General features: G+C 41.3%; 1 protein-coding gene across 3 annotated transcripts in view; it reads left to right on the top strand.

Moving 5' to 3' along the window:
* Positions 1-1,249: 1,249 nt before the first annotated feature.
* Positions 1,250-12,377, top strand: part of LOC115153452 (ribosomal protein S6 kinase alpha-2) — a 62,365-nt gene continuing 51,237 nt past the window's right edge. For 2 of the 3 annotated variants that reach the window (XM_029698905.1, XM_029698909.1), the window contains exon 1: positions 1,250-1,620. In XM_029698905.1, coding sequence (XP_029554765.1) covers positions 1,462-1,620 — 159 coding nt within the window. In that variant the 5' untranslated portion in view covers positions 1,250-1,461. Of the gene's footprint in view, positions 1,621-10,410; positions 10,508-12,377 lie in introns of all 3 variants that reach the window. The other variant, XM_029698908.1, reaches the window with a different exon arrangement.

Below are 12,377 nucleotides of genomic sequence, written 5' to 3' on the forward strand. Positions count from 1 at the left end.
CCACAAGAGGTCAGAAAACCCCAACACAACACCAATGGCCAAAAGAGGCAGTATCCCTGTCTAACACTGTGTGGCATTGTTCAGTCTAACAAATTACACATTTTAAAGAAATGTTATATCCACAAAAAGTATCCAATTATATAAAACTCCATGTCCAGGAACGCTGATGATTTTGACTTGAAATCCTGTATTTGTATTGTAACCCTCTCTTAATTTTAACATCATGTCAACTGCAGATGTATAGCCAGATGTATATTAGAACAAAGATGATGATTACTCCTGAGCAATTTTTAAGATATAAAAAAGTAAAGCTATTTACTATAGTGTTCACAAGTGGTAGAATAGCAATGCTGGTGGTGTATATGCTAGTTGTCCCTAGTTGCCATTGATCTATCCTCATGACACCTTGTGTGTAAGAGATTTCTAGGATGTAGGAGTACATGGAACATTTGTGCTTTTTAGACCTCATGTAAGGCATGTCAGCACACTGAAGAGATTTGTCTGTTGGTGACCGGTGGTAAGTAAAGCTTATTTTTGCAACAAGTATTTTACATTTCATATAAAAGGTTTTTATCAAAAATATGACAAATGTGTATCTGTCCTGGGAATGTTGAAATATTACGTTGCACAATAACTTGTCTACTTATATTTCAGCATAGTTTAATATTCCCCTTGTGAACTGCATTTGAATCCCTGTCCCCAAAATAAGAGTTAAAATGTTGTATTATGGGCCTTGGCTGTCGGTATAATGGATATTATGTGTGGTGCAATCAGTTTTATGTAAGCTGTCATCGTAGGATAAGAGGAAAGAGGTTATAGTGTCAATGTGAAATCTCATTTGCCAAGAACAGGCAGAACCAAATAGTTGTAGGGAGGCAACGGTTGCCTCAGTGGGTATTACACACATATACACAGTGAGATCCATGCACTACTCTTAATGTGGTTATTGAAGCTTATCAGTGAGTGAAGTAGTCAGGTTGATTCTTCCTGACTAAAAAATCTCTGGCTCGCAGCCATTCCGAGGGCTGAACAATGGATCGGCTACATCACTGCTTCCTAATTGGTGACAAGGCCCATTCGAAATGCATTTCACTCTTCTTCCCTCCCTCTCATTTTGAAGAGAGTTAAGTGTCTTATGTCCTCAAGTCAACAGAGACAGCATGGGATAGTCACTGCACACAAGAGCACTCATGGCCTTATACCTCAGCTCCTCTATAGCCGGGCTAGTTTACTCTTGGTGGAGGTTGTAAGTCAGATCCAGCCAACTGGCTTTTAAGCAGTGTGAATTAATAGGACCTGGTCCCAGAGATAATGGTTATGGCTGAGAGCAATTCTGGCTGCCCTTGAATGCAACTGTTTTGTCATTCACTCATATCTGTGGTAGAGGAGAGCAGAGATCCTGTGTTGGTTCTGCCCTTCTTCCTGTAAGGGTGACGGGGCCGAAAAGGAAGAAACTTCACCATGAGTCATTGCCAGTGCTCCCTGACTGGAGTGAGCAGGAATGTAAGGCAGAGTTTGGATTTGGCATGTGCAGACATGGAGACGTTGTCTGTCGACAGTGCCTTCGCCTCATTGACAGAAGACGAGGGTCCTTATGAAGAGCTCCTGAATATAGCACAGGTTAGTATACTAAAGCAGTATCTGTGTTTTACATGTTCAGTATCTGATATCCTTCATTATAACTTCCTGTAGTATAGCAGTAAGAATAGCCAGTGGATACAGAGGACACATACTAGAAAGGGGGATACCTAGTCAGTTGTACAACTGAATGCATTCAACTGAAATGTGTCTTCTGCATTTAACCCAACCCCTCTGAATCAGAGAGATGTGCTGTAGTGAGAGTATCCAGCTATCTTATGTGTTGATCTCTAAAATGCTTCAGTAGAAGGGAGGAGTTTGGAAGACACAAATAACTATGATATACTGGCTAACTCAGGAATACATGAGTTGTTAGCAATACAACAGAGGCGATGCATGCAGAGTTTCTATATATTCCATTTAGTGCCTGTGAGGTTCTCAAAACCACAGAGCCTAGAAATACACTGCTCCAAAAAATAAAGGGAACACTTAAACAACACAATGTAACTCCAAGTCAATCACACTTCTGTGAAATCAAACTGTCCACTTAGGAAGCAACACTGATTGACAATAAATTTCACATGCTGTTGTGCAAATGGAATAGACAACAGGTGGAAATTATAGGCAATTAGCAAGACACCCCCAATAAAGGAGTGGTTCTGCAGGTGGGGACCACAGACTACTTCTCAGTTCCAATGCTTCCTGGCTGATGTGTTGGTCACTTTTGAATGCTGGCGGTGCTTTCACTCTAGTGGTAGCATGAGACGAAGTCTACAACCCACACAAGTGCCTCAGGTAGTGCAGCTCATCCAGGATGGCACATCAATGCGAGCTGTGGCAAGAAGGTTTGCTGTGTCTGTCAGCGTAGTGTCCAGAGCATGGAGGCGCTACCAGGAGACAGGCCAGTACATCAGGAGACGTGGAGGAGGCCGTAGGAGGGCAACAACCCAGCAGCAGGACCGCTACCTCCGCCTTTGTGCAAGGAGGAGCAGGAGAAGCACTGCCAGAGCCCTGCAAAATGACCTCAAGCAGGCCACAAATGTGCATGTGTCTGCTCAAACGGTCAGACACAGACTCCATGAGGGTGGTATGAGGGCCCGACGTCCACAGGTGGGGGTTGTGCTTACAGCCCAACACCGTGCAGGACGTTTGGCATTTGCCAGAGAACACCAAGATTGGCAAATTCGCCACTGGTGCCCTGTGCTCTTCACAGATGAAAGCAGGTTCACACTGAGCACATGTGACAGAGTCTGGAGACCCCGTGGAGAACGTTCTGCTGCCTGCAACATCCTCCAGCATGACCGGTTTGGCGGCGGGTCAGTCGTGGTGTGGCATTTCTTTGGGGGGCCGCACAGCCCTCCATGTGCTCGCCAGAGGTAGCCTGACTGACATTAGGTACCGAGATGAGATCCTCAGACCCCTTGTGAGACCATATGCTGGTGCGGTTGGCCCTAATGCAAGACAATGCTAGACCTCATTTGGCTGGAGTGTGTCAGCAGTTCCTGCAAGAGGAAGGCATTGATGCTATGGACTGGCCCGCTCGTTCCCCAGACCTGAATTCAATTGAGCACATCTGGGACATCATGTCTCGCTCCATCCACCAACGCCACGTTGCACCACAGACTGTCCAGGAGTTGGCGGATGCTTTAGTCCAGGTCTGGGAGGAGATCCCTCAGGAGACCATCCGCCACCTCATCAGGAGCATGCCCAGGCGTTGTAGGGAGGTCATACAGGCACGTGGAGGCCACACACACTACGGAGCCTCATTTTGACTTGTTTTAAGGACATTACATCAAAGTTGGATCAGCCTGTAGTGTGGTTTTCCACTTTAATTTTGAGTGTGACTCCAAATCCAGACCTCCATGGGTTGATAAATTGGATTTCCATTGATTATTTTTGTGTGATTTTGTTGTCAGCACATTCAACTATGTAAAGAAAAAAGTATTTAATAAGATTATTTCTTTCATTCAGATGTAGGATGTGTTGTTTAAGTGTTCCCTTTATTTTTTTGAGCAGTATACATTAATTCTCAGGGCTCAGTCTGTCCTCCAAAATGTAGTTAAAGGTGGGTAATCATTCAGTGATGCACCGGTCAGGGACAATACAAGAGATGTGCAGATTTTCAGTAGTAAGTTGGTTAAATCTATCATTGCTACTCACCTATGCGGTGATTAGAATTGTGTAGTTATGTTAGGCAACTGTGTTCTTGGGGACCTTCAATGCTGGAGAAATGTTTTGGTAACCTTCCCCAGATCTGTGCCTTGACACAATCCGGTCTCGGAGCTCTACAGACAATTCCTTTGACCTCATTGCTTGGTTTTTGCTCTGACATGCACTGTCAACTGTTTGGAACCTTAAATAGACAGTGTGCCTTTCCAAATCATGTCCAATCAATTGAATTTACCACAGGTGTATTCCAATCAAGTTGTAGAAACATCTCAAGGATGATCAATCAAATCAAAATCAAATCAAATTTATTTATATAGCCCTTCGTATATCAGCTGAAATCTCAAAGTGCTGTACAGAAACCCAGCCTAAAACCCCAAACAGCAAGCAATGCATGTGAAAAAGGCACGGTGGCTAGGAAAAACTCCCTAGGAAAAACTCCCTTGAAAGGCCAAAAACCTAAGAAGAAACCTAGAGAGGAACCAGGCTATGAGGGGTGGCCAGTCCTCTTCTGGCTGTGCCGGGTGGATATTATAACAGAACATGGTCAAGATGTTAAAATGTTCATAAATGACCAGCATGGTCAAATAATAATAATCATTGTAGTTGTCGAGGGTGCAACAAGCACGTCCGGTGAACAGGTCAGGGTTCCGTGGCCGCAGGCAGAACAGTTGAAACTGGAGCAGCAGCATGGCCAGGTGGACTGGGGACAGCAAGGAGTCATCATGCCAGGTAGTCCCGAGGCATGGTCCTAGGGCTCAGGTCCTCCGAGAGAGAGAAAGAAAGAAAGAGAGAAAGAGAGAATTAGAGAGAGCATATATAAATTCACACAGGACACCGGATAAGACAAGAGAATACTCCAGATGAAACAGACTGACCCTAGCCCCCCGGCACATAAACTACTGCAGCATAAATACTGGAGGCTGAGACAGGAGGGATCAGAAGACACTGTGGTCCCATCCGATGATACCCCCGGACAGGGCCAAACAGGCAGGATATAACCCCACCCACTTTGCCAAAGCACAGCCCCCCACACCACTAGAGGGATGTCTACAACCACCAACTTACCGTCCGAAGACAAGGAAAAGTATAGCCCACAAAATCTCCGCCATGGCACAACCCAAGGGGGGGCGCCAACCCAGACAGGAAGACCACGTCAGTGACTCAACCCACTCAAGTGACGCACCCCTCCCATGGACGGCATGGAAGAACACCAGTAAGTCAGTGACTCAGCCCCTGTAATAGGGTTAGAGGCAGAGAATCCCAGTGGAAAGAGGGGAACCGGCAAGGCAGAGACAGCAAGGGCGGTTCGTTGCTCCAGCCTTTCCGTTCACCTTCACACCCCTGGGCCAGACTACACTTAATCATAGGACCTACTGAAGAGATAAGTCTTCAGTAAAGACTTAAAGGTTGAGACTGAGTCTGCGTCTCTCACATGGGTAGGCAGACCATTCCATAAAAATGGAGCTCTATAGGAGAAAGCGCTACCTCCAGCCGTGGAAACTGGATGCACCTGAGCTCAATTTCGAGTCTCATAGCAAAGGGTCTGAATACTTATGTTAATAAGGTATTTGTTTATTTTTAATACATTTGCAAAAATGTCTAAACCTGTTTTTGCTTTGTCATTATGGGGTATTGTGTGTAGATTGATGAGGGGAAAAAAACAATTTAATCCATTTGAGGCTTTAATGTAACAAATGTGGAAAAATACAAGGGGTCTGAATACTTTCTGAATGCACTGTATACATCAGTCCTCTAAGGAATCACAACTTTTCAAGGAAATTAATAAATCCACAATAAGATCATGTCAACTGCAGATGTCTACCTCTATCAAGGAACAGTTATAGTCAGGTATTTTAATACTACTTAGTTAAGTGGTAAAACCTCTGTAGGGATATTTAAAATCCTTTTTTCTGCAGTAGAATAACCAAAGCGCCCTCTAGTGGCCTCATGGATGGAATATTAATATTTTAAATAATTTCATAATTAATAAAACAAATATAAACCTCCGAAAAGCCTGTGTTTCTACGTCAAACGGTTTTGTAATAGATGCTGTATTGAACGTCTGCATCTGCACAGGTGAGATGAAAGCAGTTCTCTCCAGAGAGCGGAGAGAACAGGAGATAGACATAAAGACCATACAGAGGTGTGGCTGTGACAGTCTGGGTCCTAATGGATTGCTCTCTATATGAATCACAACACTCCTGGCTTTGGGCAAGATAACTCTAATCAGCCACAGGTCAGACCTGGCTGCAAGTCAGATACTTCTCCACTTCGGTATCTCTGCCTTTAAGCCCTCTATAGCTTGTATGTTCCTGCCTAACTATAGTTCTTCCAGCCATTTAGACACAACAAAGCAAAGCAGCCCCTACCTAAGCAAGGGTTTGGACTGCACTGACAACCATGCCATTTCTCATTAATGTACATTATGATATTTGAGGGGCAATGTGGAATGGACAGTTTTTCAGGAGTATGTTTTGCTGATTGAGCATGAACAATGGCTCAAATTATGTGCTCAGTGAATCCATTCCAGTACCTTCTTAAAAAAGATCAATGTTTTCCATACTGTCTTGATTTCATTAAACAAGACACATTTATTTTAATTAATGTCTACCTCTATCAAGGAACAGTACTATGATCAGGTATTTTAATACTACTTAGGTAAGTGTAAAAACCTCTGTAAGGATCTTTAAAATCCCTTTCCTGCAGTAGAATAACCAAAGCTCCCTCATGGATGGAATATTCATATTTTTCATAATTAATAAAACAAATATAAACCTCAGAAAATCCTGTGTTTCTATGTCAAACGGCTTTGTAATATTTCAGTTGTCTGTGATGTATATAAAGTGTAATATTGGGACGCAAACTCAAAACTGAATACATTTCAACTCTATCTGACATGGTACAGGTTTCTTTTTTTTAAACCCAGAACCATGTGTGTGTGAGGTGTATACTATTATTTCAAAGTAGTTAAGAGCTTGTTAGTAAGCATTTCACTGTAAGGTCTACACCTGCTGTATTTGGCGCATGTGACATAATTTGATTTGTTTGACTACCAAGAAACACTGTGTGACCCTGATTTAGCCCACTGCAGTAAAAGGTTAAGCCTTGCATTTCATAGAAGTTAATTTATTGTATGACTTGAACATAAATGTAAGGTTCTGATATACTGAATGAAATATCTGCATTAGACATATCATAAGCCTATACCTGCAGGCTAAGGTTCAGATCTACTACCGTGTTCAGACAGTTATTCATTTTCAGCTACATGGGGACCAGTGTTTTGTGAGAGGTTTACATAATCTGCTTGAAAGATCACTTGAAATTAGCTAATTTCATTGTGCTAATTGGCTTTTTTATTGGTCTGTAATAATATAGATATGTTCCTTTCAGGGGCGGTTGGTGCCATTTAACCTGATATGGATAGGGGGCAGTATTTTCACAGCTGGATGAAAAAACGTACCCGATTTAAACTGGTTACTACTCTTGCCCAGAAATGAGAATATGCATATTATTAGTATATTTGGATAGAAAACACTCTGAAGTTTCTAAAACTTTTTGAATGGTGTCTGTGAGTATAACAGAACTCATATGGCAGGCAAAAACCTGAGAAAAATTCAACCAGGAAGTGTAGGATCTGAGAAATGTAGTTCTTCTTTCTAGTCCCTATCGAAACTACAGTATCTGTGCTGTCACGTTGCACTTTCTAAGGCTTCCATTGGCTCTCTAAAGCCTTCAGAAAGTGTTTTGAGCATTCCCCTGTCACTGGGCAGAGTATAGTAGCTCAGTTTCTGAGTGGACTACCTGGGGACAAAGAGATTGGATATGCGCATCCCCGCGAACACGCTGTTTTTTATTTTCCTCCTTGAATGAATACACTATTGTCCGGTTGGCCACATACTAAACAGCTTGTGTGTTCCTTCTCGCATCTACAAGCTCTCCTCCTCACCCTTTCCCTTCGTTTGTGGACTTCAATGTTCACCACATCAGCTGTCTGTGACCAGGTGAAAAAACCTTTCCAAGCCAACCCGTCATACCATAACCGTTAAACACAACATACATCGTTGTCACCATTTTCGCTAAAGTAACGTCCTAGTCAACATAGCTAATAGAACTAACACGTTAGTAAACCCGCTACAATCATGCAGTACAGTGTAGTAAGCAGTTTAGCAGTTAGACCGACGGGCCCCGGTGGCAATACATTTGTGAAACCAAAAGCTTACCTTGACTTGAAAGAGTTCATGTGTTGGATAGTCATAGCCAACTAGCTAACATAGCATCCCTCTGTTTGAGCCAAGTGTTTGAGTCGGGTAAACTAGCTACCTGCATTTGCTAGCTAAGTAAGTGAAAGTGAGAACAAAACAACGAAATATAGCTCTCTTCCTCTCTCTTGTTACTCCTTCACTTTCAAAGAAATGAATTTGTTCAAAACTTTTCAGCTATGATCTTTTTCCTCTCTTTGAGTCAACTACTCACCACATTTTATGCACTGCAGTGCTAGCTAGCTGTAGCTTATGCTTTCAGTACTAGATTACTTTTCTGATCCTTTGATTGGGTGGACAACATGTCAGTTCATGCTGCAAGTGCTCTGATAGGTTGGAGGATACCCACCGGAAGTTGTCATAATTACTGTGTAAGTCTATGAAAGGGGGTGAGAACCATGAGCCTCCTAGGTTTTGTATTGAAGTTAATGTACTCAGAGGAGGACGGAAGCTAGCTGTCCTCCAACAACACAATAGTGGTACCCTACAGAGTGCTGTTGAGGCTACAGTGGACCTTCCTTGCAAAACAGTCTAATTTAGTAAATTACACCGAACAAATTATAAATGCAATATTTAAAGTGTTGGTACCATGTTTCATGAGCTGAAATAAAAGATCCCAGAAATGTTCCATATGCTAATGTAGATCCGAATAAACCGAAAGGTTGCTAGTTGGAATCTGTAAAATCTGTATTAATACACACTTGTACATGTGAAATAGGAAAAATATAAGCACACACCAAATAATAATTATTATTATGGACTGTACTTGCCTTATGTGATGTGCTCAATATGTCAATGTAAGTAGTTAGTTCTGCACAACACCAGTAGGTTCTATGAGGAAATATTTGCATGATTACTCCCACCTTCCATCTGTGTTCTCAGTGGGATCATGTCCAGTACAATTATGGTCAGTCCATATGACTGCTATACAAACTGAAGTGATGACTGAATTTTTTTTCACACCCTGTGAATCTAAAATAAAGAAATTGCATATAGACATTTCTTATACATCTTCAACAGATTCTAAGGACATTATTGCAACTAGGAAAATGTAGGGGAACAGCTTTGTATCATGAATCCCAGTCGGATATAAGAAACCTGATGGTTCAATCCGTTCCAGGTAAATTACTGTATGGAAAGCGAGTATGTCAAGAAAGACACGGCAAAGCTTTTTGAATGAAATCCTCTCTGATGTTTGTTTCGAGAAACACACCGCAACACTTTTGCTGTACGGTTGCTCCAAAGGGGAACATTTTTAGGTGCTTATATCCACTAAAGCATGCACTTTGAAGTCTTGACATTGTCATTGCAAAGTAGGGTGTTGACTTTTTAAAGTGGGTTTACATGTCAAATCATGACATTCTTTTGAAGTCTCACCAATAAGGAATATATTCACAGCAGTGACTCTCCAAAGATATGAAAGATTGGTTTTGAGACCTTTATTATCTTTGTCAGACAGTACTCCATGAAATTCCAATCTAAAGTGTGTCTTTGGGTTTTTCTAGGTATGATATTTTGTGCCATTACCACATTTGTGAATGACTCGTTATCTCGTTATTTGCAGTATTTCACAGATATTAACATATGGACAGATTCTCGCAGAATCACTCAGATGTTTCTGTTTTTTGTTTGCAAATATAATACCCACCAGGGTGTAATTTAATTTGTCACGCTCGTAGACAACAGGTGTAGACTAACCGTGAAATGCTTTTTACAGGTCCTTTTCCAACAATGCAGAGTTAAAGATAAGATAATAAATAAATACATTTTTTTTTTTTAAATAGAAATTGTGACAGTGAATAACAAACAAAAATAAGGAGTAAAATAAGATGTCCATATATAGGGAGTAGAAAATAACATGCTATATACAGGGAGTACCAGTACCGAGTTGATATGCAAGGGCATGAGGTAATTGAGGTAGCTATGTACTGAACATGTAGGTAAGGGTAAAATAAGTATCGGCAGCGTGTGTTTGGGTGTCAGTGTAAGGACTGTGTGACTGTGTGGGTAGAGTCCAGTGTGTGTCTCCATAGTCAGTGCAAGAGAGTTAGTTAAAAAAAGGGTCAATGCAGATAGTCCGGATAGCCAGTTGATTAGCTATTTAACAGTCTTGTTTAGGAATTTAAAACCCACCAGGGTGTAATAAATTGCAGTCTGTCCCACAGATGGCCAGAGCCAGAAATAATGAATGCCTTGTGTTGTCCAAAGGAATGAGGTATTATGGAAAGGTTCACATTTACTGAAGATTCACCACATACAGTGTATGCAGGCCTTTTAACAACTATAAAAGTACTGCTCTGCTTTAAACAAACAACTGTAGAGGATTCCGGAAAATAATTACATGTTTGTCCCAATCATTTTTTTCACAAGATTTGGTGAAAATATCATTATCCTTAACTTACAGGTGTATGAAAAGTTGTTTATGCCCCCTGACAACGTCTGGTCTGGTGTCCTGTCCTCCCCATAGCCTCTGGATCAGGCTTAGATCAGACGGTGACCTGGTGAGTCTGGGACTGGGTCATTGCTAATTATAATCTTGTTATTCTTAGAGGCATTGTCCCCTTTGTGAGAACAGAAGCAAGCGTCTCTATAGGGCTGGTAACAACTGTTATCACTGTTTGATTGTACTGGTACAAGTGCAATCTATTCCCAACATAAGCTATGTCTGAATGTTCATATACTGTAAGCATGCTCTGATGAATGTGGAACATATGAGTGTGAAAAATCTGATCCACTGCAATGGGTATTTCTCACCTCACTACCTCTAAGCTGCACATGCAGAAGGAGAAAAATATGTTCTATCTGAAGGTTTCAGTGTGGCTCTGTATGCAACATCAGATTTTTACATTTGTACAAAGCATTGGCTTAGGTACCACTTTAACCAGGTACCACTTTAACCATACTTTCACTGTATTGTAGGCCTAATACATCATTGCATAAACTAGCTAAGCGTGTGCATCATTTCATTAACAATCTCTACACAGTAAACCTATTCAAAGTTGTTTATGTATTTGTAGCTGCGCTGTGATGACCCTCTATGGTATAGACAGACAGAGGGGTTAGATGGTAGGCCTAATGGAGTTCTCCTCATAATGGCTCCCATATTGATAAACTAATGTACATTTATATAATGAGCTACTCCTAAGAGGTCAATTAGGATTCTCAATGCACACTATCAAGATTGATTGTACATTTCAATTGAGTACATGGGTTATACATTTCAAGGTTATATTACAGGCATTCTAATTTTGCAAAGGTTGTTTGCATTTTATCTTAATCATCTTCCTGGGGACAGTTTGAGGGGGGGGGTCAAAAAAGGGGAGGGTTGTCTAACTTTATTATTTTATTTATTTTTGCTTTGGGGCGGTTGTGTTTCTTTTTATTGTGCACTGTGGAAGGTAGTGCGTTTTTTCCCAGGTTAACATTCGCTCATTTGTAGGGTTTACTCTATGTAATTTCTTACATCCTAGCCAAATTTCCTCATCTGCTTGCATGCACCTCCCCTATAGCAAGGTGTATTGGTACTTCCCTTATGCACTACACTTTTCCAGACGCCAACTTTTACTATACCACATGTCAATATAGTCTACCAGTCTATCTAAGTATCTATCCTGCCCTCTGTCCACCATTCTTAGTGACAATAGTGGTAGGTGGATCATTTGTCCAGATCTGCAATAGGCTAACTATCAATCATACCACACATAAAAGCATTCAAAGCTGCATCAATTTTCAATATGAATCCACAAGAACAAATAGGAATAGTTTGATAGGTAGCGGGGAGGCCAGGTGCATCATTGTGCATATGAAAGAACAGTCAAGACATGAGACATTCAGCTCAAATTGCTCCCCTATTGATCTTGTTTAGGGACAATATAATTATCCCACCTAGACTAGCTCACAACACCACAATGCTATGAATAATTGCATTATTGTTTTCAAGTGAGAGCAAGTTTTTACTTTAGGCTGCAGTGAAAATGTCATTTGAATAATGGCGCAAAAGCTCTGTGATTCTGTTTTAATTCCATTTGGATCAATTGTGGGTCTACTCTCTACAGTTTACAAGGGTTAGAAACACACAGTAGCAGGCCAGTCTGGCTGTATTTTTACTTCTGATACTGAGATGTGCTTCCTGTTGCAGACCATCATTCTCCCAAGTCGTCCTACAATAATGTGGCCACATATGTTCCCGGTAGACCCAGTTATTCAGGAAAGCTTAACGTGCACTCTGCCTCCTCTCCAATCTGGGCGGCTATTCCTCGCACACCTAGAACATAACGCTTCAATATAGCCTAAATATTTGTCATTTAACTTTTTTAAATGTATTACCTTTTATATGTAGCATAACCACAACCAGTCACAATATTTGAATAT

Source organism: Salmo trutta, chromosome 18 (assembly GCF_901001165.1).
Source record: "Salmo trutta chromosome 18, fSalTru1.1, whole genome shotgun sequence".
In the NCBI taxonomy this organism is placed as follows: domain Eukaryota; kingdom Metazoa; phylum Chordata; class Actinopteri; order Salmoniformes; family Salmonidae; genus Salmo; species Salmo trutta.